This window comes from Ciconia boyciana, chromosome 18 (assembly GCF_034638445.1).
Source record: "Ciconia boyciana chromosome 18, ASM3463844v1, whole genome shotgun sequence".
Lineage (NCBI taxonomy): Eukaryota > Metazoa > Chordata > Aves > Ciconiiformes > Ciconiidae > Ciconia > Ciconia boyciana.
The window spans coordinates 11,282,146-11,304,328 of NC_132951.1; the positions used below are offsets into that span (position 1 = coordinate 11,282,146).

The window sequence follows — 22,183 nt, forward strand, 5'->3', positions numbered from 1 at the left end:
AACAACAAAAAAACGAGAGAAAACCTGCTTTCCCAGAAACGTCTCTTTTTATTAAATCACGTCTTAAAACCTAGAAACATTCATGTATTTGAAACCTGGTTATCATACACGAAGCAGCAGATAGTCTCAGAGAAACATGTTAACGGAGGCAGCAGAGATGGCAGATGTCTCCTGCGTCATGGCCAGGTTTGCCCCACACCTGGGCAGTGGGCAGCCGGCCAGAAGCTGCCTCGAAAACCAGGGAGAATGCTTTGGAGTAACTTTCTTCTGACTTTTCCAAGGAGCCAGCCTGCTAGTCCAGGGCCCACTGAGCACTCAGCAGTTACAATCTTTGTTTTCAAAACTCTCCATTAAGACAGTTTTGGCCCCAAACCAGCATGTCTCGGGTTGAGCTCTCTAACCCAGAGGCTCTCTTGGGGCCAACGGTTCAAGCTCCTTATGCATCTGTTCTGCCTTCAGCTTCCCACTGAGATGGGATGAGCGGAAGAGGGATCCGACTGCTTGGACACACCGCAGACCCAGCCTCGCCTGAGCAGCACAGAGAGATGCAGCGATGTCACCCCGCACTTGAGTTTGATTTTGAAAGGAGCAGGATGCTGTCGACGCGCTCTGAACTCAGCTGAGAGTAAAGGCAGAATCAGACCACGGAGTGTTTTATCTTTTGTCATCGTTTGTCAAAATGGTTGATTACTATTCACACTTGGGTGGTTTGGGGTTTTTTCCCCCATTATTTTGACAACTATGCTTCTTTCTTTCTTTGTCTCATTTGGATCAAAGTAACATGCTCCAGTATCTTCAAGTTTAGGAGCATTACCAGATATAACCTATCCGTCTCCACATTACCAGATCCATTTTCAAAGCCTGCACCGTTACCTTTTCCACTTGTTACTCACATGTTTGGTTTTCTTTTCAGAAAACCGATGATGCCCGCCTCGCTAGCAGCTCTGCAGCAGCAAAGGGAAGGCTTGCAGCTGAGCAAAGCAGCTGGAAATGAAAACTGGTGCCTGAACTCAGAGGAGAAACAGTAAAGACCCTAAAAGCGCATTGACTCCCAGCCCTGTGAGACCTTGGTTTTTGCTGTGGCTGTTGCTTTATATCACAACTGAAGTCACCCCAGTTCCAGGAAAAGTGTTGTTAAAGAACAACAGGAAACACACAGCAGAAAAACTACAGCCCCTTCTTGCTCATTCGGGTACGACTCCAGCCTGATTTCCTGGGATGGGGAACACCAAACAGTTTCTTCAGTCATCCCTGTCTTAACACCTAGCAAAATAATGTCTCGTAGCACAGGGGGTATAGCAAGTGCAGGGGAGCAGGATCCATACTCAAAGGGCCTTGCTTGGCTGTACTTATTTGCAATGTTTTTAGGGCATTCCAAATGTAAGGGCAAAGATACTTTGAATTCCCAGCTCTGCACCAGCTCCAAGTAAACAGGACCTCATAGTGGGGACTATATCGCTACAACTGAGTTTTAGCACTAAAAAAAATAAATTAAAAATCTAATAACCCCACACTTTCTACTGAAGCTTTTTGAATACCACTGACGTGCATCTGTGCTGGTCCTGAGCCAGAGGCCAGGGTGACCATGGCAGTGACCAGTCCCTGGCCGGCTGCTGCAGCCTCCTCAGCACCCCTGCAGTTCAGTCTCCCCAGGTAAGAAATGTTCCCCAAGTACAACTCAACATGTCCCCTGCACAACCACGGGAGGAAAACGCCACTCAAACACACAGAAAGCCCATGGACACCAGGGAGCAGGGCAGGGGCTGTGCCTGTAGGTTATTGCTGTACGTACTCAGTGAATCACAGGAGGGGCCACCCCCTGACACGGGATGAGAGCTTGGCTCCATCGGCTGCTTGAGGGTCTCCATGAATACGGTCGCTTTGCTCAAGGCTTAGCAATGCAGGTGGAGAGGCTCCTCTTGCTAAAGGTTTACAGGGCCATTACTGCTGTGATTAATCACCAGTTCATTTGGATGCCGAGATAAGGAAGAAAGACTGGAGTGCCCAGTTAACTAACTAAATATAGCCTGCCTCCCCCCTATTGTAGTGTAGGACAACCCTAGATGGGTCTTAATCTGTCCTTACCCATGTCAATTTTAAGGATACTCTAAAAGCAATACAATAATGTGAAAATTAGGTTGTATTAGTTCTTTAAAATTTATTAAACGTTTATGGAAAAATGCAATTTAGCTTCCCTTCAGATGGATTCTTTACATTTAATGTCCACAATGTTTATTCCTTCCAGTCTAAGTTTTTCACACTGATTGGCAGTATGTTGGGCTGAATTTATTTCTGAATCAAAGCAGCTACTGGTTCCTATCACCCTTCAATAGCTCATGCACAACCTTGACAAGAAGTTCTGCACTGGCATTTTAGGCAGAGACAGCAAACTCTGGTATCTTACTATTAATTCTGCCGATTACACAGCAGGATTACTTGGGAGTAACAATGATCACAACCAGGTTCATGGTCATTAAACTATCCATTTACTCACTCAGCTCGAGTATACGGTATTATTAGCAGGCTGACTTGTCAAGACCATAACAGTCTCCAATTGACTTTGGCTTGTGTTTCCACAACCGAGAATTAGAAAACACTCCCACAGAAGATGCAGAAAGCCACGGATACTCTGTGATCAGTGGGACAAAATACAGGATCACAAACAACTTTTTACAGATGGTGTGGAAAATGATATTGCCGCTTGATATCCCTTGGGAGGACATCTGCGTGGCATCCTTCAGGAAGGGCTGTCTGTATCATCAGCTCCAGGGAATGTCACGGCAAAGCCCAGAGTACAGAGCGATTCAGCTTAACGTGTACCTGCATATCTGTGTCCTGATACTGGCAGTGCGGCCCGATCGCTCGAGGAAGGATGACACAACCCAGCACATCCTCTGATGCATGGTTCCGGCAACACATGCCAATTGCCAAGGGCCCTGGAAGGATTTTTTTAATCATACAGTAACATACCTTATCCTGGACCAATACATTAATAATATAGAAGTGTGACTCAAACTGGGTTTTGATGGGTTGAACGCTTACACTTACACCAAGAGAGCAGAGCGAGCCTGTCATTCCACCTCCTGTCTGGGCCGGGATTAAGGACATGCTCCCATTTCCAGGTCTCGCCAGGCTGGCTATTTCAAATCAGCATTTTCCGTTCTTTCAACTAACCCCACTTATGTTGCCTGAAGGTGACGAAGCAGCGTTTGCAGCCACTCTGCCAGCAGAGCCTTGGGAACAGGAACTCCCAGCCACAGGTCACTAACGCAGTCACGTCCCGGAAGAGCAGCAGCTATTTGTGAAATGGGTGCGTGCCAGGAGCCGGAGAGACGCTAACACAGCATGGATGACAATAATGCTGCTGGGACAATTGAGGGGGAGCATCTCCCCCAGACCGCGGGAAAGAGCCTGTGTGTGAAGAGATGACGTGAACACAGATGCGTACTCCAGAAGCCTGTGGAGCAGGAAACCTCTGCCAAGCTCCAGGCAACAAGTCCAGGCTGTGAAATGAAGAACAAATTCATTTCCAGAGTCCCCTCTGCAGAGACAGCACGGAGCCCCCACGGGCTGTGGCTCAGGCGGCTCTAGAGGCACTCGGAGGCAGAAGCAGGAGGGATCCCACGGGTGCGCACAGCAGAGTCCTCGCACGGGGCAGGATGAGTTGGCCGGTTGCCTTTTGCAGTCAGATGTTCTGCTAGAGCTACAAGGATTTTTCTGGTTTTGTTGGTTGTTTTCTTTTTTCTTTTTTTTTTTTTTTTTTTAAACGCAGGAAGGGATTATCTGCTAACTCATCCGTTTCCCATCCCAGGCCCGAAGATCAGCTGCAAAGGGAAGCTGGCAGCCGCAGCATGACGAAAGGTGCAAAAAGCTGTATCTCAGTTTTTTTGTCCTATTTCTATGTCCCTCAGGTAACTGAATTTTCTTCTTCCCTTTCCTTCCCAGCCAAGTGAGAGGCAAAGAGAAAAGCCTCTCTGGAAAACCCTGTATAAGACAAGTGCCACATCCAAAAACATGACACACACACCCCCACACCCCCCAAGCCTCTACACTGAGTGAATATTCTCTGCAGGCACCAAGCTGTCGGGGGCTGCTCCCAGCGCGTCAGCCAGGCTGAGGAGCAGCAGACGGGACCGCTGATGCACTTGCTGCCCACCCTTCTCCTCTCCTGGAGCTGACAGTCCCAGCCCAGGCCATAACGCAACCAGCAGAGCTCTCTGCGGACATTCATCAGGCCAGGTAAGAGGTCTGAGGTCACATCCAATACTGCCTCATAGCAAGAGCAGCAGAAACTCCCATGCACAGCTGGGGTGAACAGACAGGTTTGGCACCTAATTTAGCTATCCCAGTTTAATCTGCTTCTCTCCAGGGTTAACTAGGTGTCCCCGTTTCTCCTGCCCTTGCTAAAAGCAAATCCAGACCACACAGGAGCTGCAGGAGCAGTTCCCCGTGGTGGGGCTGAGCGTAACAGTGCAACAGGGCTGCTGATCCTCTAACAGAGCAGGCGGGGACGGGAGCTCAACCGCACCATGAACTGCTCGCTTGAATTACCCTTATTAGAGGTGAGCTCCATCAAGCCAATTCAGACGGCAATTACCGACTGCGCATGAACAAACTGGTTTCAGGGCTTCAGACAGACACACCCCGAGAGCAGGTAGTTGAAAGCTGGAAGAAGCAGGTAGAAGTGGAAGGACAAATTGTCCTGTGTACTCAGCAGCCACAGCTGCCCCAGGCAGAGAGCCCTGTGAGCTGCAGGCACTGCCAGGGCCTGTCCACAACACCCCCCAGGGAAGATGCTGCAGAGGCGCTTGGGGTGCGAGGAACGGGCGCTCGGCCTCTGCGGAGGAGACGTCCTGGCTGCGACTGCGCTGCACGCTGGTGGTGAGCACACACCCGGAGGTCATCCTTTACAGGCTGGTCCAACTGAGGAAGTTACAGGCTCTATTTTTAACTATAAAGTTTAAATAATTACAATTTTTTCTTTCTTTTTTTTTTTTTCCCCATCCTATCCTCTGCTGATCCCTTCCTTTCCCAGCAGCCACTTGAAAAATTCAACCAGTTAAAAAGGGGAAGAAATGTGTTTTCCTCTTTCAGAAATGGTTAACTTCAATGACGCTATTTGCACCAAGGACTTCAAACATCAAAACTCTATTGTCTTTCCAGTCACAGCTTTTAGAGTATTTCATCTCTTTAGTCAAATGAACGCTACAAAGGAAATAATATGCTCATGTCATAAACATCACAAACTATGAGGAATATAGATCTTTGGAAAAGAGAGAAATGCATTAATCGTTTGTCATTATACTATAGTCAACTGCACCAGTAAAACAGTCCATAATGTTCATTCAGACATATATCTTCCTATAGAAGTTATGCAACTGTACAATCTACCTTTCTACTTTGCACCCCTAGTTCTACAAGTCGTCAATGAGGATAGATACACAATAGTTCTACAGAGAAATCACTGAAGTGGATACATAAAACGGGCCCTTTCGGAGTTAAGTAAGATTTTCAATAGTTCCACAATGCTACATTCATGCTACCAAGTTCACTGAATTGGGATTTTACTTCGGAAAAGAGAAAGGAAGAACAGTTTGTCTGTCTCCAGTTAGGAGCATAACCATAGGAGGTAAAGGGGTCAGAAAGGGAGAGAGTTTTGTGTCAGCATTTTAATCCTGCCTCTACCATTTCCTTCTCCAAATAACACATGACTTCGTGCTTTCATCGCACCTACAGCTCCCACCTCTCACAAGCACAGCTGGCGGAAGCTACCACCCTAAATAATAGATAACTGACATAAATTTTGTTTTCTTTCTTATATCTGGCATTTTCTTCCAAAGGCTACAGACTGGTGCCTATTATCCCCTTCACTGCAAGTCTGGAAAACATGACCGAGTCAAGAGGATGAAGAGTCTAGCCAGGGATGAGACGTAGCCACCAAACCTCCCGAGGTCAGGCCAGCTCAGCAGGGCGGCTTCCCAGCAGCTCCAAACCAGAGGGGGAGGCAACAGCCCACACCTATGTGGTTCAATATGTTGCTTTCAATGACTTTAAACCGTCTCTCTCTACCTATTCCTCTCCTTACTTACTATATGTACATTATTTCTTCAAAAGTTTTGCTATAAAACTGCTATAAATGTACAGGGTTCAGCAGTTCTAGCCAGAGGCCGGCTCCCCAAAATTACAACCACAGATATGTCACGGGGGAAGGAGTACTCTACAGATCAGAACAACTAGTTCTTTTTGTAAGTATTTAAAAGAAGATTTGTACATATGTTTTCCTTCAATTCACAATCAACTAATTTTAGATACCAGGAAATCAGGAAATCAAGGTAATTCTTCCCTGTTACTTCTCCAGTATATTTTACTTATAAAAGAAATAACTTGTATCACCTCCCAGAATTGCCAGTGACCTACACAGACTGTAAGTAGTATTTATCCTCTGAACAGGAGAGTAGAAGAAGAGAAAAACCCTTCCCAAAACAAAAAGCAACGTCCTGACCTAAACAAACAAAAAGTAAATATATTTCGAAATATATCCTCAAATATCAAGTACAAATCTGGGTTCTCAAACCACAGCTGCTCTGACAAATCTCGGGGTTTACTCTGTCCGACACAGGAAGGGACGTGAGCAGCTCAGACCAATAAACAGGTCTTTTTAGCATTGGGAAAGTGGTGGTTTATGCACAAACAACTGGCAATCAAGTGAACATAGGGAAGATTCAAACTCATGCTACAAACCCGTGCTGCATTCCTCCAGAAGCATTTCTTCCAAATGCCTCTGTGAACAGTCTCCTTGGAGGGTTCTGATGGTCATGTAACCGCGCTGCTCCACACAGCAGACTAGAAAGAGAACTCATCTCTCAACACATAGCAAAACACTGGCATGAACGAGTAATTACCATGGCTATTAATTTCTAATTCATTTTTATACCATAGTGAACCTGACGGAGGTTTCTCAGCCAGGTACCATATTTCTAACCTAAAGTATTTCAGCAAAACTAAAGTCCCATAGTTTTGCAAGCAGCAAAATAGAAAGTAACAAAGTTGTGTCTAATTGGAGGAGAAATATACATTCGTGAGAGCACATACAGTTAGTGCAACACAGCTACTCTGAAAGTAACGAACCAAACCGAATTAGTCAATGCAGCAGACATGCAGGGTCTGCTAAGTTATGTTAAAACCATGTTTGCTGGTGATTAAATATGTCTACAGAAGATATATTACCATTTTGAATATATTTTCAAGCAGACCAAAAATACCTCATCTATTGGTTACTGGTGTGTTATTTTTAACTAATTAAATATTGGGAGGGATTTTACCCCTCTTGCTATAAAAATTGCACTTATTTTCTATTAAACAAAACAAAAGTTAGATTTCAATTCTATATTCCAGTATATATTCACATTGAAACTGGATCGTCTTGATCTAAGCTTGCAGGAGTAGGTGTAGCAGTCCTTGCTCTCCAAGATCCCCAGCACAGAAGGTCCCATCAGTACAAACCCCTCCTTCCTCTGTGCTCTGGTCACTTCTTCATTGTAGTGCATGGGTAATTGATTTTATTTTTTGTAAGAAAACCTGAGCTTCAAAAGTCTTTAAAAGGACCTGGAATCAAATCTGGCCCATTCTGACCCAAAACAGCTCAGTTCTGCACGGAACTCCATCCTGCCCTCGCTTCACACAGCTCCTCCTCAGACACCACGGCTCTGACCTGAGGCGAGTGAGGTGTCAAACCCTTTCCCTCCAGTCTCTCTTGACCCAGAAGACTTTCCTCCCGACACATTTCCGAGGGCTCCTTCTTCCCTCCCTTTAGCACTGCTGCCTCCTATAGGGCTTTGAAGGGCTCCCTGTGCCAATAAAAAAGTCTCTCTGCAATAAGCATGACTTCTTGGACACCGGTGATCAACTTCCTCTTGCAAAGTCTTCTCCAGCTCATAAAATGTCATCGTAATCCAATAGTTTAGAGTGCTGGCGGGTCTTCCAGAGGCGGTAAAGGCGGAAGTCAAAGTAAGTCTCAATCATTTGCTTACCTAGGAGAAGTGAAACGAAGCAGAGGGGTTACACCCTGCAGCACGAGGGAGGGGTGTGAGAGGCCGCAGCAGCAAAAAGACCCCAACCCACCTACAGGCAGGGGCACAGGAGAACCCGTCCATACGCCTCATTTGGAAAATACCGACATTCAGCCAGGGCACGTGAAGGTGCCTGTGAGAAGCAAATGTCTTTTTAGATCTCCTCAAACCAGGAAAGGCTCCTTAATAATCCCCTGGCAGGGTTTGTCCATGGGGGTGGGAACTGAACACAAAGTCTGTCTCCAGACTTTGACCTCTCTGCACTGACTGCAGAAGGGGGGCCTGGGGGCCGTAGAGTATCAGACAACAGCTCCAACAGCCTGCACAAAGCAACCTGGCACAAGGACTTAAGAAAATTACAAGTCAAGAGTAAACTCACTGTAAAGATTTGTGGGAAACATTAAAAATAATTAACATTGAAAATTCGAAATCGTTTTTTTTTTTTTAAATTAACGTTAACAGGCTGTCTCTGTCCTGCAGAGCTGTCTCGTCTCACAGCAGCGAGCTCAACAGGACACACTAATGCAAAGTTCTGCACCACTGCACCACCACTCTGATTGACGGTGGGGGGGTCTCACAAGGCAGTCACAGACGGGAAGCCACGCACAGGGCTAGCGCTGGAGGCAGCGAGTGCATTTGAAAATACAAGGGCAGACAACCCTGGACTCTGAGACAGGGCTCAAGGAGGGGATTTTCGCTTTTGAGGCCTGATTAAGATTAGTTTCAGGTGACTTTGCAAAGGATTAGAGAGGGTACACTATTAGCACGTCCCAGATTGATCAAGGGGATAAATTCAGACGTATTCTTCAACCCAGCCTCCTGAAAGATCAACTGCTTAAATGCATGTGCACAGAACCCACTGCCTTGCCTGCCAAGCTGCGTATAAACCCAGCAATTTCCTTGCAAGTTGCTTCTTGGCACACATGTACGAGCATGTTCACTGCGGGATCTGCGCAAGCACTGTATAAAGCTGGGTCCAAACCTCAACAGGACACGCACAGAGAACTCTGCACAGCACGCATGTGCTCAACTCCCGTACATTCCTATGACAGTAAGTGGGAGTTAAGAATAACCCATCAGTGCTGATGCCAGCTGTGAGCAGCAGAGGAAGTATCCCCAGTGCTTATAGCCTAATGCTCCATGTTTTTATCTTCCAAAAGAGCAAAGTACCAAGGACTACAGCAAAGATAAAACAACAAGGGCAACTTCTGAATAAGTCAACTATATGTTGCTTATGAAACTGCACCCATAATTACTTAGATTGACCAAACAACAGGAAAAATTCTATAGCCCTTTGAAATATCTTGAGCTACAGGCAGAAAAAAGCAAAGTGGACTGAGATATAAAATGGCTATAATGGGCTACATCCCAGTCGCTTGTTGATGACGCAACTCACTCGGTACCAGTAAGAGATCCCTGCACACTTGGTACAGAAAAGGTTCTGCTCCCATGTGGATCCAGGTCCATGTGCATGGACTTCGTATGCTCTAGTAATATGATGAGTCTCCTAAATGCAGCGTGGAAAGCGGCCTATTAGGCTGCTTTGCCACTGCCATTAGCCTGGGAGAGGGCTCTGCAGCTTCAGGCACAACAAAGAGAATAGCTGAAATGTGAACGTGGAGGAATTGTAAGGGAAAACCCAGGTTCAGCAAGTGAACTACACAAGGTGGTTACAAGCAAAAGGATGACCATGGCAGGGCTTAAGGGAGCTGAAAATTGCTTTTTCATGAAGATGCCCGCTGAAGGAGACGGGCTGATCAGAGAGACGTGTCTTTGTACAGAAAATAAATTACCTTGAGCTGATAGTTCAAGTGGAGACTCAAAGGCAACCCTATAAGGATTCATTAAGTTTTTCAGATTCTGAAATAGCTGAAAGGAAAACATATTGAGAGTTAGCAGCTGAAAACAAAGATGAACTCCAGGGTACCCAGAATTGCCCATCCATGTCCCTACCTCTAAAAAACCTTCCACTACAAGTCCTTTAAAACATCTAGCTCATCAGTAAATAAAGTGCTTTGAATGACTGTTCCCCCCAAAGGCTTCACCTGCATGTCACTTATCATTCCTCCTCACCTATCATCCCCTGCCCTCTGGGGAAGGCACAATCCATAGGGTGACTCGCCCATTCACAGCCACTCATGGGGCAGGATGACAGCATGTTTCCACACAGCAGAAGAGGAAGGTTTAGATTTCACAGTGTGACTATTGACTCCCTGGGCTTGGTGCTACTCAGCAGACATTCCCAGAGAGGCGACCCAGGAAGCTCTTACCTTCTCCCCATTGGGGTTTCCAAGAACATAGCAGCCCATGATGTGAATGATATTTGGTTCAGGATTGATTTTACTCATCAGCCGGCTCAACCTCTTCCAGAAGCTGGAAGAAACAGGAAAAAACAGAATACATAATTTAAAAAAAAAAATATCTATCTCCCCATATGCATGAGTAATCACAAGGATGTGTGTGCACACACTGCTCAGAAGGGGCCTGAGGAGCAGGTCCAGGTCACATGGTAGAGAGAGGAGCGGCTTATCGAGCCAAGGAAGCTCCAAGGTGAAGAGAAGGGAGCAAAGTCCACCAGGAGTGCTTTTCAACTGACAGTTTTACTAAGCATCCTCTTTTTGTAGCAGTTCCCTCCAATTTCCTCTCTCCCATTTCTATCAACAATTGCCCTTTCTAAATATGAGTGTTATCAGTGCACTGGTTCATTTCCAGGGCATGAAATCAGCAGAGAACAGCTGGAGAGGTGGTTCTTCTACATAGCTAGAGAGACAACACCAAACCAGGCTGTTCCATGTTCGCCAGTGCTTGGTGCTGCTCACCAGTCAGACCCGCTTTACATTTTGTGACTACTGACCAGGCACACTGTCCCTAAGGGACATGAAGTACAACCACCTCCCCTGTGCAGTAGGAGCAGACTCCTGGTGGGCTGTAAAGCCCCGCAGTTCCTCTGTGGGGTCTGCAATCAGATTGCAGCGTAAGCTTTTCTCAGGACTCCCTCCCAGGCACGTACAGGTTGGATGGAGACATTCACTTCCAAGCATCCAAGTTTTCAGCTGTGTGTTCACAGCTTTCTGAAGGTTCCTGACTTACCAACTTCAGACCAGCTATGCCTGGAAGGCATTCAGAAGCATGTATGTGCACACATGCCTAAGGATTTTATTGACAGCGTTTGTGACAAAGCATGAGCGCGCTGAACAGATGTTGATTTTAATACTCAGTTCTCATGCCAACAAAAAGTTGTGTAGGAACAGGTTGGTATACATCCTCTTCCCCACAACGAAGCACTGTTAGCCAAGTAAGTTTGAGCCAGCACAAGTGAGCAGGCAGCAAAACAGGAAGAGCTTAACTCTCTGCAAGGAGAAGCAAAATTGCCTCAGCAACGCCGGCTGACAGGCTGGCATGTTAGTGAAAACCCTCCTCAGTAACATGCTGGACTTTGAGCAGGCTTTGCAGACACAAATTCCATTTCCCCCTGCAATTAGCAGGGCAGTTACCAGAGACAGCTGTGGGGGGAACAGTTTGGATTTCTGCCACTAGTCGCCTGCTTAGAAATGCTATCTCAGCCACTTCTGAGCAACAGAGGCACGAGGGGCATGTTCTGGTTTCTGGTCAGCAAAGCCTTTGTTAGGAGAGGAAACATCATTTTTTCCTCTTTTGATAGTCTCTGGTCCAGACAGACACTAAACAGCAGATAAAAGCATAAATCTCCCGGTGACCTGTCCCAGGGCTGCACCACCCCAGGGATGAGCTCAGCTCTGTTATCTTCGCAACTCCCCCTGAAGGAGCTGTAAGCTGCTGTCAGGACCCCCCTCAGCCTCCTCTTCCTCTGACCAAGCCACCCCAGCTCCCTCCACCTCTCCTTCTAGGCCACGTGCTACAAACATTGAGCAAACCGTGCAGAAAAATGCTACGCGAGTCCAGAACATAGCACAGCCACTCACAGGATCATATCTTCCTCCTTCTCCACTTTGGCAAAAGTGGCAACTTTGTTCTTTAACAGGTATAAGTGACCGGGACCTCCCTGCAAGAGAGACAGACAAATGCAAACCACTTCGCACAGGCCCTGAAGAAACAAACCCTGGATATGTTTCTTGTCCTGCACAGCCATACCCAGAAGGGCCACAAGGGAGCAGAGCAGACACGCCAGGCTGGCACGGCTGCTACAACCTCCATAGCAGACACCGCAGGCACTTACTTAGGAAATACCCACATATGGGGAGTATACTGGGGGTTGGATTTTTTGGGTTTTTCCTGTTATATGCCCACCTCACTCTAGAAAAGCACAATAATAGACAAAAATCTCCATTGTGGGTGGCTGGAGAGTAATAGGGAAGGAAAGAAAGTCCCTTTCCAAATGGGGTTGCTAGGGGACTTGCCATGGTAGGCAGATGAGAAGCTGAACAAAGCAGGGATAAGCAGGCAAGATGCCACTGTAGAAGAACTGGACTTTGGCAGTAGCAGGCATAAAAAGTTTGAGCACAACATGAGGAAGATTAAGAGCTGCAGTCTCCAGGTCAGCGTGCTGCAAACCCTGCTGTTTTGCAGCATTAGGCACATGGGAGGGACCTCAAGTTAGGTTACCTTGCTAACTTCTCATTTCAAGGTTCCTTGCACAGCTGCGGGGAAGTCCGAAGCTGACCACCCTGAGGAACACGAGACTTGGGAAGGAAATCCCCGGCAAGCCCCAGATCCAGCAGGGCCTGAATCTGTCCCACCCACAGCTGGGCAAGCCTGTACCCTGACCCCTCTCCTGTGGACCAGTCCACCGCCAACCGGTGCCATCTGCCAGTCTGATCCACAACACCCACCACTGTCACTGTCATACTGAAGCTGTATGAAAACTAGAATCATCACATCGCAAATGCTTGCTCCTTTCTTTCAAATCCTCCTTTTGAGGTCTGCGCTAATGCTGGTTTGCCTGGGTTTCCTTGAAAGCAGCTGAGAAGCAGCCCAGCTCTGGAGCTGGCCACACTAAGTCAGATTTTATTTCCTGCTGTCATAGCAACTTGAGACTGCTCGTTGTCTCGGGAAATGAGAAGTGAAACCCGTACACAGTCACTATAAGAGAACCTGACTTTGGAGTATTGGTTCCTCTACGTAATTTTCCCTGTAGAAAAAGACAAATTTGTAACAAATCACCCAAGTGCTTAACAACTTTCATGTACCTGGCAAAATATCAGCATCTTCCAGATTTTGCAGCCTTTCCGATAAATGTTAAGCTTCTTCTCTATTTCCTCTGCAAAAAAACATGTCGGAAAAGATGAACCATGGAAGAAGTTAAAAATGAATCTTATTTCTTCCTACTTTAGTCCTGAAGGCAGGAGGCTGAGCTGCGAGAGGTGTTCAGCACCTACATGCCCACTGATGTCAAAGCAAACCCTTCGCTTTCATGCTGTGGAAAGCAGGAAATCCCAGGATATCACAGGGCAGAGAAGGTACGGTGCAGCACCAGACACTGCTCTGTAGTGACCACAGCATTGTACCAGACCCAGCTGTCCTGGCCCTCTGCTAATGCTCCTGCTCTCCTACAAGAACAGGTACCTTTGCTGCCTTGAGCCTCAGCTTCCCTTTCATAAACAAGGAGCTTGGCATAGAAAATGGGCTCCAGAAGTGAAGTTTTATTACTGCAGCACATCCAACAGCAGCTGACTGACTGTCAGGTGTCACTGGGGTGATAAGAACACCTTTAAGAGTGGCAGCTGAGGCACAGGGCAGTGGAGCGACTGTAATGTATTGATCAGTTACAGCTGCAATGGGCAGGAGTTAAGAAAAGGAAGTAACACTCACATACCTAGGATGTCATCAAAGGTGGCATGTTCATGGTCCTGGAAACCAAGAGAGAAGACGTATCAAGGTTCACTGTCACTACACCAGCTCCCATGACATTATTATAGTCTCTAATATTGCATACAATCCCATTCCCAGGCAAACACATGCTCTGAGAGCACAATTGTACCAACTGATGGCTTCTAGTCACATCACAGTGATTACCACCCTAAAACACGTCTCAGCAAAGAAGCTGAAGACTGAATGGTCCATGAAGACCAAGTCCATTCAAAGGCTTGAAGATGAATCCTGCAGACAAGTCCAAAGCACATACCATCAGATGTAGTCAGCATCAGCAACGCATATTTGCTTCTTGGCCCATGTTTTGTAGCCAGCCGCTGACTTTACACACATCCAAGCTGGCAAACAAACAGCCACACCTGCCTCTGGCATAGCAGGGTCATCAGGACAGCTGTACAACTCTCAAAGGAAGAGAGAGGCAGCAAAGCTAACCCCCCCAGCAGCACTGCCTGCTGCACATGGAGACTGAGTTTTCTGGGCTGTCAGTCCAACCCTTCCCTTTCAAATTAAGTGAATATAAAGTGATTAGGAAAAAGAGACCCCTGACTCCTTGCTGGTGTTCCAGACACCTGCTCTGGCAGGACTCCTAGTGAAAAATCAAGGTTAAATTCACGACTGACAGGGATGCACCACTGTACATAGGGTGATGGGGTTCACAGTCCATTGCAGAGCTCTGAGGTCCTGCTCGTCCTGTCTAAGAACGAGCATAAGGAGGAGCCCTAAGCCTGGCAACACGCAGCTCTGGTTGCGTGCTCAGGCCTGACCAGCCTTCCCTTGTTAATCTTCCCATGCTGCCTGGCTGTGCCTGCATAGTCTGGCAGCCCACATGTCCAATTTTCACTCCACCTTACTCTTCCACCTAGACTTGAGTCCCCAGAAAGCTACCCCAGACCCCAAATCTGGGTTCAGCACACCCCCAGCCCTTTCCTGACAGCTTTTCCAAATCACATCAGTGTTTCAGAATCACCATAACAGGAACTAGGGACAGAGACTGTCCTGGTTTCAGCTGGGATAGAGTTAATTTTCCTCCTAGTAGCTGGTATACTGCTGTGTTTTGGATTTTAGTATGAGAATAACGTTGATAACACACTGATGGCTTAATTGTTGCTAAGTAATGTTTACACTGGTCAAGGACTTTTCAGCTTCCCATGCTCTGCCGGCACACAAGAAACTGGGAGGGGGCACAGCCAGGATAGTTGACCCAAACTGACCAAAGGGCTATTCCATACCATATGGCGTCATGCTCAGTATAGAAACGGGGGGGAGCTGGCCGGGGGGCAGCGATCGCTGCTCAGGGATGGGCTGGGCGTTGGTCAGCGGGTGGTGAGCGGTTGCATCACTTGTTTTTTCCTGGGTTTTGTTCCTCTCTCGCTCTCTTGTTGTTTTCCTTCTCATTACAATTTATTATTATTATTTCCAATTATTAAACTGTTCTTATCTCAACCCACAAGTTTTCTTACTTTTGCTCTTCCAATTCTCTCCCCCATCGCACGGGGGGGGGGGGGGGGGGAGGGCAAGCAAGTGGCTGTGTGGTGCTTGGTTGCCGACTGGGGCTAAACCACAACAGGGACAAAAAAAAAAATTATCTGTATGAAGCCTGCTCCCACACATCCAGACATAGCCCAAGTGATATACTTACATAGAGAATGGGGATGATAGAGGGATCGTCCCTGCGGATAATTGTCGGGACATACTCTGCTTTGGGCACCTTGGAAGAAATAAGCTGTAAGGGGAAAAAAAGTGCAACAGCATGAGGAGAAGCCAGTAGAGTCTGGACAGAAGCACAAAGGCCATGATAACAGTGCCCCATTCAGTTGCTCTCAGGTGTTACCCAAACTAGCAGCTAATCCAGCCTATCTGCATCCCTGTGGAAGGTCCTCCAAGCCTTTGGTCCACTACAGAGCACCCCCAGGCCTGCCAAGTACCCCCATGTGTCACAGTCCCCAGCCCCCAACAAATGAGCACACAGCTCTGCCTAAAAGGCAGGACTGAGTCCGAGAGAACAGTTTGTAAAGGGGAGACCGGCGTGCACAGAGGATGAAGAAACTTGTGCGTCACCACGAATGGCTGTATCCCACTAAAGGTCACTTCTGTACAGCCTTCCTCTGTGCAAGGGTCTGCGCTTCTGGCTGCAGAGGATTGTTCAAAATGGGACGCGTAGCCGGCTTGTGGTGGGACAGCTGCATGCCTGAACAGGAACCAGCCAAGGGATGAAACGGCATCAGGCACAGGTAGGCACAGAGCTGTAGGATGTCAGGCAGATGCAGGTTGCCTGGGAACTCTGGCTGAAGCTTCAGCTGGCTCCATCAGCACGACAGCCTGAGAGGATGGACCTGCCATCAGCACAAGCCAAGGGGCTATGGGAATACGGGCAATTTGACTGTGCTGTGATTTCAGGCACCTCTGTTCATCGCTGTGAGAATGGAGCAGGCAGCGGTGCTGGTGGGCTTGTAAGTGCAGCCTGGGTTCCAGCTTGGGCTGGCTTCAAAGCCCTCCCTCCTGGCAGGCAGCACATCACTGCTTCGGCCACATGGGAGTTAATGTAAGATTCTGAAGAGGCACAATACACAGAGTCCAGGGATGGACAATCATCACATACACTATATCATCAATACAACCTGGGGAGACACACTGGAGGTGTCAAGGGCTGAACAAACCCAAGTGCTAGGTGCCTAGTGTTTGGGTCTCACCTGGTCACTTTGCCCTGAGGGTGCTTTAGGACTGAGTCTGCACGGACAGCCTGGGAACACATATAAAAGCAGACTGTCTCCATGTCCTTCACTCTTCCCAAGTCTTAGCAGGACCCATTCAAACACAGTACTGCACTGCTGGACTGGCAATGCTGCCCTGAGAACAAGCTGGAAGCCTGAGACCCCATTTTGCCTGAGTACTTGTGCATGTGGTCAAAGAAGGGAAGAAGGGATGTGTCAGACTCTGGTCCCGTCTGCCAAACCCCACAGAGCAGAGCAGGGGAGAGCACAGGGGGAAGCCTAGCATCAAGGAATGATAAAAGAGCAGAAAGCATCTCAAGGGATGACATACAGCTCCAAAGCAAATCAGGTAAGTAACAACAGGAGGGACGGACTGCTGGGACTGGGGACTCAGGTCTCTATTGTCAGGGTTATCAAGACTCAGGCTAACTCGATTCAGTGTTGGTGACAGTCCTGCTCTGATTTGGGGTTGGACTACAGGTCCTTCCACTTCTAGGTTTTTTTCCAACACACTATCCCCAGCAATAACAGATGCTGAATACCATGTCATGTCTTGGCTGGTCTCTGAGTGACCCTCATACACACCTGAAGAGTTGCCTATACAAAAGACTTGCCTCTTCCCATGAAGATCCTAAACTTAGCAGCTCTGAAAGGACAGACAGAGCCCGAGTAGATACAGGTAGCTGAGCTGGAAACCCTCACCATTATTTTTGGTGGAATAAAGTCTTCTCCGTCACATGCCATGGCTTCAAGTTCCTTTTCTGCTTCCCAGTTCAAGTCAAAGTCGCCATCCAAAGTGCCGCAGGAATCCTGAAGGTCATGGCCTGCCAGAACACAGTGTGCATTACAAGGGCAGAACAGCTTGCCTTCCCCACTCCATCCTGTCTGGCAGCTACCTTGCAAGACGTACCACAAGCCATGAGACTTGTGCCCTCCTTTGTTCCACAGAGCAACAGACACCACACTTTGGGGCTGGCGTCTCTAAACAGGCAAACACTTAACGAATGAAGACTGCACACACAGAGTCCAATACCACATATCACATAACTTTTCTTCACTCTCACAGTCACCACGTTTAGCTTTCAAATGCTCATTCACAACAGTCACCCTGTCATTTCAGAAATGGAAAAGGAGACAGAACGCAGACAGACTCTCTACACTTTAACATTGCCAAGCCGATGAGCAAAAGTCCAAAGACTTCAAAGCTGGTCTCCTTGTAGTAATTACTGCTCTGACTATGTCTTCTGAGTGATTATAAAGAAACTCTGCCTTGTTGGTCAAACTGATCCTGGCAGAGAATTCCCAGAGCGTGAGGACAGCCGTAGCAAACACAGTAGTATTGCAACAGTATACTTGAATTTGCTCTCCAAATTGACCTTACCTGTTGGCCTTCAATGCCTCCTGGGGAAAAAAAAAATCTGGAAGGAATATAATTGACCATTAAAGGTTAAAAATAGAGATGGTTCCCTGAAGCCAAGGACTGAGGAAAGAGAACCAAGATGCCTCTATTTGTGCCTTTCGGGATGTCCGAGTGTCACTGGGCAGCGCCTGGAGCCTGTCTGAACCATGTCTTTTCCATTCGCCTCTGAGTTAGCTGAGGGAGCAGGGAGGAATCAGACTGCAAAGGAACAATCGGGTCATGTTTTGAACCTGGCCTTTCATACATCTCCCCCTACAACCTGGTATGGTGTCTTCTACAGCTAGGAGGGGTGGGTCTCATGCTTACCTGGTAGGTAGTTCATTTCATAAGTGAAATTCATTTACAATACAACCTATTTCAACATGGGCAAACTCATATCCACCAAGTCCCTTGCCTACAGGATTTCAATAAAATCTGGGTAAAAGCTGTTCCCTCTATAAAAAGACAGTGGGAAGATGCTGGCATATCCTCCTGTAAATTAACACAACAGCATCTCAGTCTCCACAAGCAGAACATCGCAGCATTTCTGGAGATTCCCAGAGGAATTCCTGGCAGCCCAAACGAAGATCAGATTGCCCCAAGCTATCATCTGTGCAGCCAGCACGGCCAGGAAATCAAAGCTACATTTCATGGAGCGCTGCAGCTGTGCTCTTGAGCTATTCTAGCCTAGGAAAGAGCTCAGAAGGGGCTCTTGCACGGGAAGCCAGGCAGGTTAGCCCCACTACGGTGAATGTAGCCTTGGACTGGTGTGCTTCCAGGTAGGTTGTTTTGGTCCCAAGCAAATAAGGGATGATGGGAACAGAGGGCTGTAAGAGAGCTGTACCACTGGATATCCTTTGGCAACTGCACAATAACTTGAGGTTAGATGCGTTGTGCTCTGCAAATAAATATAGGTACACACAGATGAACAGGTGCATATACCTGGAGTGTTACTTGCTCAGATCTCATGAAACTAAGAGGATCACAGATGGGACAAAAGGGCACAGAGGAGTTACTCCAGTGGGACTCCAGTCAACACCTCAGCTGGAGGGTTTGGCCACAGGAGGAAGCTCAAAGGACTCAGAACTCACTTTCTCGAGAGTCATGGAAGGAATCAGCTTTGATGGGAGTCGGGTCACTCCAGGACCTGCTGAAGCTCCTCTCACGCCGTTCGGCAAATGCTAGGATAAAACCAAAGCACGACATTAACAGACTCCAAAGCCACCTCTGTTGCTGCCAGCAAAACAAAACATCCAGTAGATTTCCACCAAAGCTACACATCACAGACTCCCCTGTGCTTGTTCTTCCACTTGCCAAATATGAGTCCTTTCCACACAGCAAACAAGGGTCTATCTTCTAGACAGCAGACGACAAAGTGCCCACTTTCTGAGCAGGACCATTACAGAGTATGTAACACAGAAAAAGGAGGACACTTGATGGTCTCTCCTTAAACGCACACTGCTCAAACCTCAATTTAATCAAAGCTATTCCAGTGTCCCATTGTAAATGCTCTGACTCAAAGGCCTCACAGGAAGATGTACTCAACAGCTAATGACACATACACGACCAGAAGAAGGCAGTAGTTGTCCAGTCAGTGCTCCCTTCACATCTGTTTTTGGGCAGGCACTCTCTTCATGTTCTAGTGACATCCCAATCACAGCTCACAGCTGGACCAAACAGAGGGGGGCCTCTGGAAAGCCCACGCTTTCTAAATTTTGTTCCAAAAGAAATCCTTCAGTTTTTGCTTCCCTGCACTCTTGTGAGCACACCCCTCCCCCCCCCCCCTTTTTTTTTTCCCCCCAAAGGGCATTATATTGTTTGTACTGGCATTTCCCAAGCGGAATCCAGGGAGCTCGGCCCAGCTGGCTGCACCGCAGGCAAATTCCTGGGAACTGCCAACCACAATGTCTGACTTGGCAAGCCCATGTGAGAGCCATTACAGCTAGATTAACAGCCACTTATAGCCACTAATACCTATTTCTGGTAGCAGACAGAGCAAGTTTGCTGCAGCGTATCTAGTAACAGCATCTTGTGTCAGCGGCACAGGAATTCACTGCAGATCTGCATTACAAGAGCTGAGAAGCAACCTGTCCTCTGCTGCAGTGTGTCCAAGTGTGGGCGTCCAGGGAGACAAATCACATAGGAAGTTCTTCAGGTGATCTCCATCCTCAGCTTTCATTTAAAACCAGGCATTTAGCTATTGTGCACGTGAAGAAAGCTTTGAAAACATGACCCGAGAGTTACCAAGGCAGAGAGGCATGCCTGAACTTCCAGACAGCTCTAGGGGGAGGTGAGCCCTGTTCATTGCAGGCAGTGCTAACTCAGATGCCAATAAAGACACTTTAAAGGGCAACACTGTTTGCTGTTTACTTCCCACAGCACATGAGAAAGGAGAGGACAGAATGCAAATTCAACTCAGCAACGCTTTGCTGTGGGCAGTCTGTACATGATGCCCGGCCAGGGGGTGGGAAGAACAAGCTGTTTCCTCTTCTGGAGCAATCCTCAGCTCTCGGGAGCTGGTTACACCATTCTCAGCCCATTTCACAGCGATAAGTGAGCTGCCCCAACCAAGTTATGCAGGAGTGTTGCCTTCCTCAGGGAAAGGGAACTGCTGTTTCCCAGGCCTAAGAGGTGATGTCTTCGCCAGTGAGGCATAACACTCCCTTATTTCCCCCTTGCCCCAGTCTCTTCCCTGTTCCTCTTCTTTCTCCTTTCCACTGTCCTCTCAGCTCCCACCGGACAACTTTCCACCAGGTCCTGCTGTGGAGATGGTGGTGGGTCAGGGGAGGAGAAAAGAGAAAGCTGCCAGTCCATGTGGCACATGAAGCACGGACTGTCCCCCGGGAGCCACAGCTGGTCCGCAGCTTCAGTAAGAGGCCAGGCAGCCCTCACCAGCTCTGCTGAACTCTCAGGTCTGGTTCTCCTCACAAGCATCTACGCCAGTAATCACTGAAAACCACACGCACATGGGACAAGGACGCTGCAGCTCTCCTTCCACTCCTCGCACGGAGGCCACAGAGATCTCCCACGGCCAAGGCAGAGGGTTCTCGGAAATAGCTTAAAGGCTGCTTGCAGACATCCGTGTGTCCTGGAGACTTGCAACAACCTGGCCTTCTTTTTTGTAGGGTAAAATGGCATCAGCAGGTCAAATCCTTTCTCTGGCCCAATGCTAGGTCCTTTCTACCTGCATCTGCACACAACATAGGGTTCCCCGTGTCCCACCGGCACAAACCCCAGCTCCTCACAGCCACATCTTAGAGGTGCTCACTTACTTTGTGCTTTAACCCTTCGGCTCCCCACCATGCGGAGGTGCTTCCGAAAATTCCTGAAAGAAAGGCCAAACAAAACCTCTGAGAAAGGTAATATGAAGCAATACCTGGGCCCAGCAGGACTGAAAAAACTGGGAGGAAAAAGAAAAAAAAAATTGGGAAGACAGTGTATTTCCTTCTGGGCATTCAAAAGCTGGAGACCAGGTTCCCAGCCTGCACCTATTCAGTGCTGGGGACGTTATGTTTGTCAAGAGTGTGGCTGTTTCTTCTGAACTCCCTGGGCTGGTGGTACAAGGCAAGTGAGGTCCTACATGGCAGTCCCCTTCTCATGGCCTGCTTTCACTTTCCTATGACTAAAGCACCTGTGCTGTAACTTTGCTGAAGACACTGCCGCTGCCCATGCTGGCAATGCTCCCTCTTCTCCTGGTAAGCAGCAGTAACTATTCCCCTCTCTCCTTTCTTCCACACATGCTTCAGCAGGGAAGTGGGGTGCCCAGGCTCTGCCCTGTTAGGCAGCATGCACACACCATGCTCATGGCTGTGCTCATTCCCAAACACATTCACAGCAGCTGCTAAAATCCCACCCGTGCTGTTAGCAATCATGCAGCCCGTACTGCTCTCCAGGGCAAAGAGCTGGGAAAGACTGAAGCAGCTTCTTCCTTCTCGGATAGCACTGTTCAGCAAGGCTGACTGTCCTCATGGGCCTGCTCTCTGTGAGTGCTGCCTGCCTAACCACGTGCTTCCCTGCCCAGCACTCACAGGCAGAGTTCAGCGGCAGAGTACACGGCTCCAGAGGGAAGTCCACCAGAGGGTAAGCTTCGGGGAGCAGTTACACTCCGTAGTCAGGTCTGTGTAAAACAGACCATCCTGGCCACTCCTGAGACACCA

At 48.0% G+C, this 22,183-nt stretch overlaps 1 protein-coding gene across 2 annotated transcripts in view; it reads right to left on the bottom strand.

The window, feature by feature from the left end:
- Positions 1-3,990: 3,990 nt before the first annotated feature.
- The window catches only part of NSMF (NMDA receptor synaptonuclear signaling and neuronal migration factor), a 50,546-nt gene continuing 32,353 nt past the window's right edge, over positions 3,991-22,183 (bottom strand). The window contains exons 5-14 of one of the 2 annotated variants that reach the window (XM_072883247.1): positions 21,299-21,351; positions 19,118-19,207; positions 17,330-17,451; positions 15,556-15,639; positions 13,861-13,894; positions 13,235-13,305; positions 12,011-12,090; positions 10,340-10,442; positions 9,863-9,938; positions 3,991-8,030 (exon numbers count right to left, since the gene is read on the bottom strand). In XM_072883247.1, the coding sequence (XP_072739348.1) occupies positions 7,933-8,030; positions 9,863-9,938; positions 10,340-10,442; positions 12,011-12,090; positions 13,235-13,305; positions 13,861-13,894; positions 15,556-15,639; positions 17,330-17,451; positions 19,118-19,207; positions 21,299-21,351 (811 nt within the window). In that variant the 3' untranslated portion in view covers positions 3,991-7,932. The remainder of the gene's footprint in view (positions 8,031-9,862; positions 9,939-10,339; positions 10,443-12,010; positions 12,091-13,234; positions 13,306-13,860; positions 13,895-15,555; positions 15,640-17,329; positions 17,452-19,117; positions 19,208-21,298; positions 21,352-22,183) is intronic. The other variant, XM_072883248.1, reaches the window with a different exon arrangement.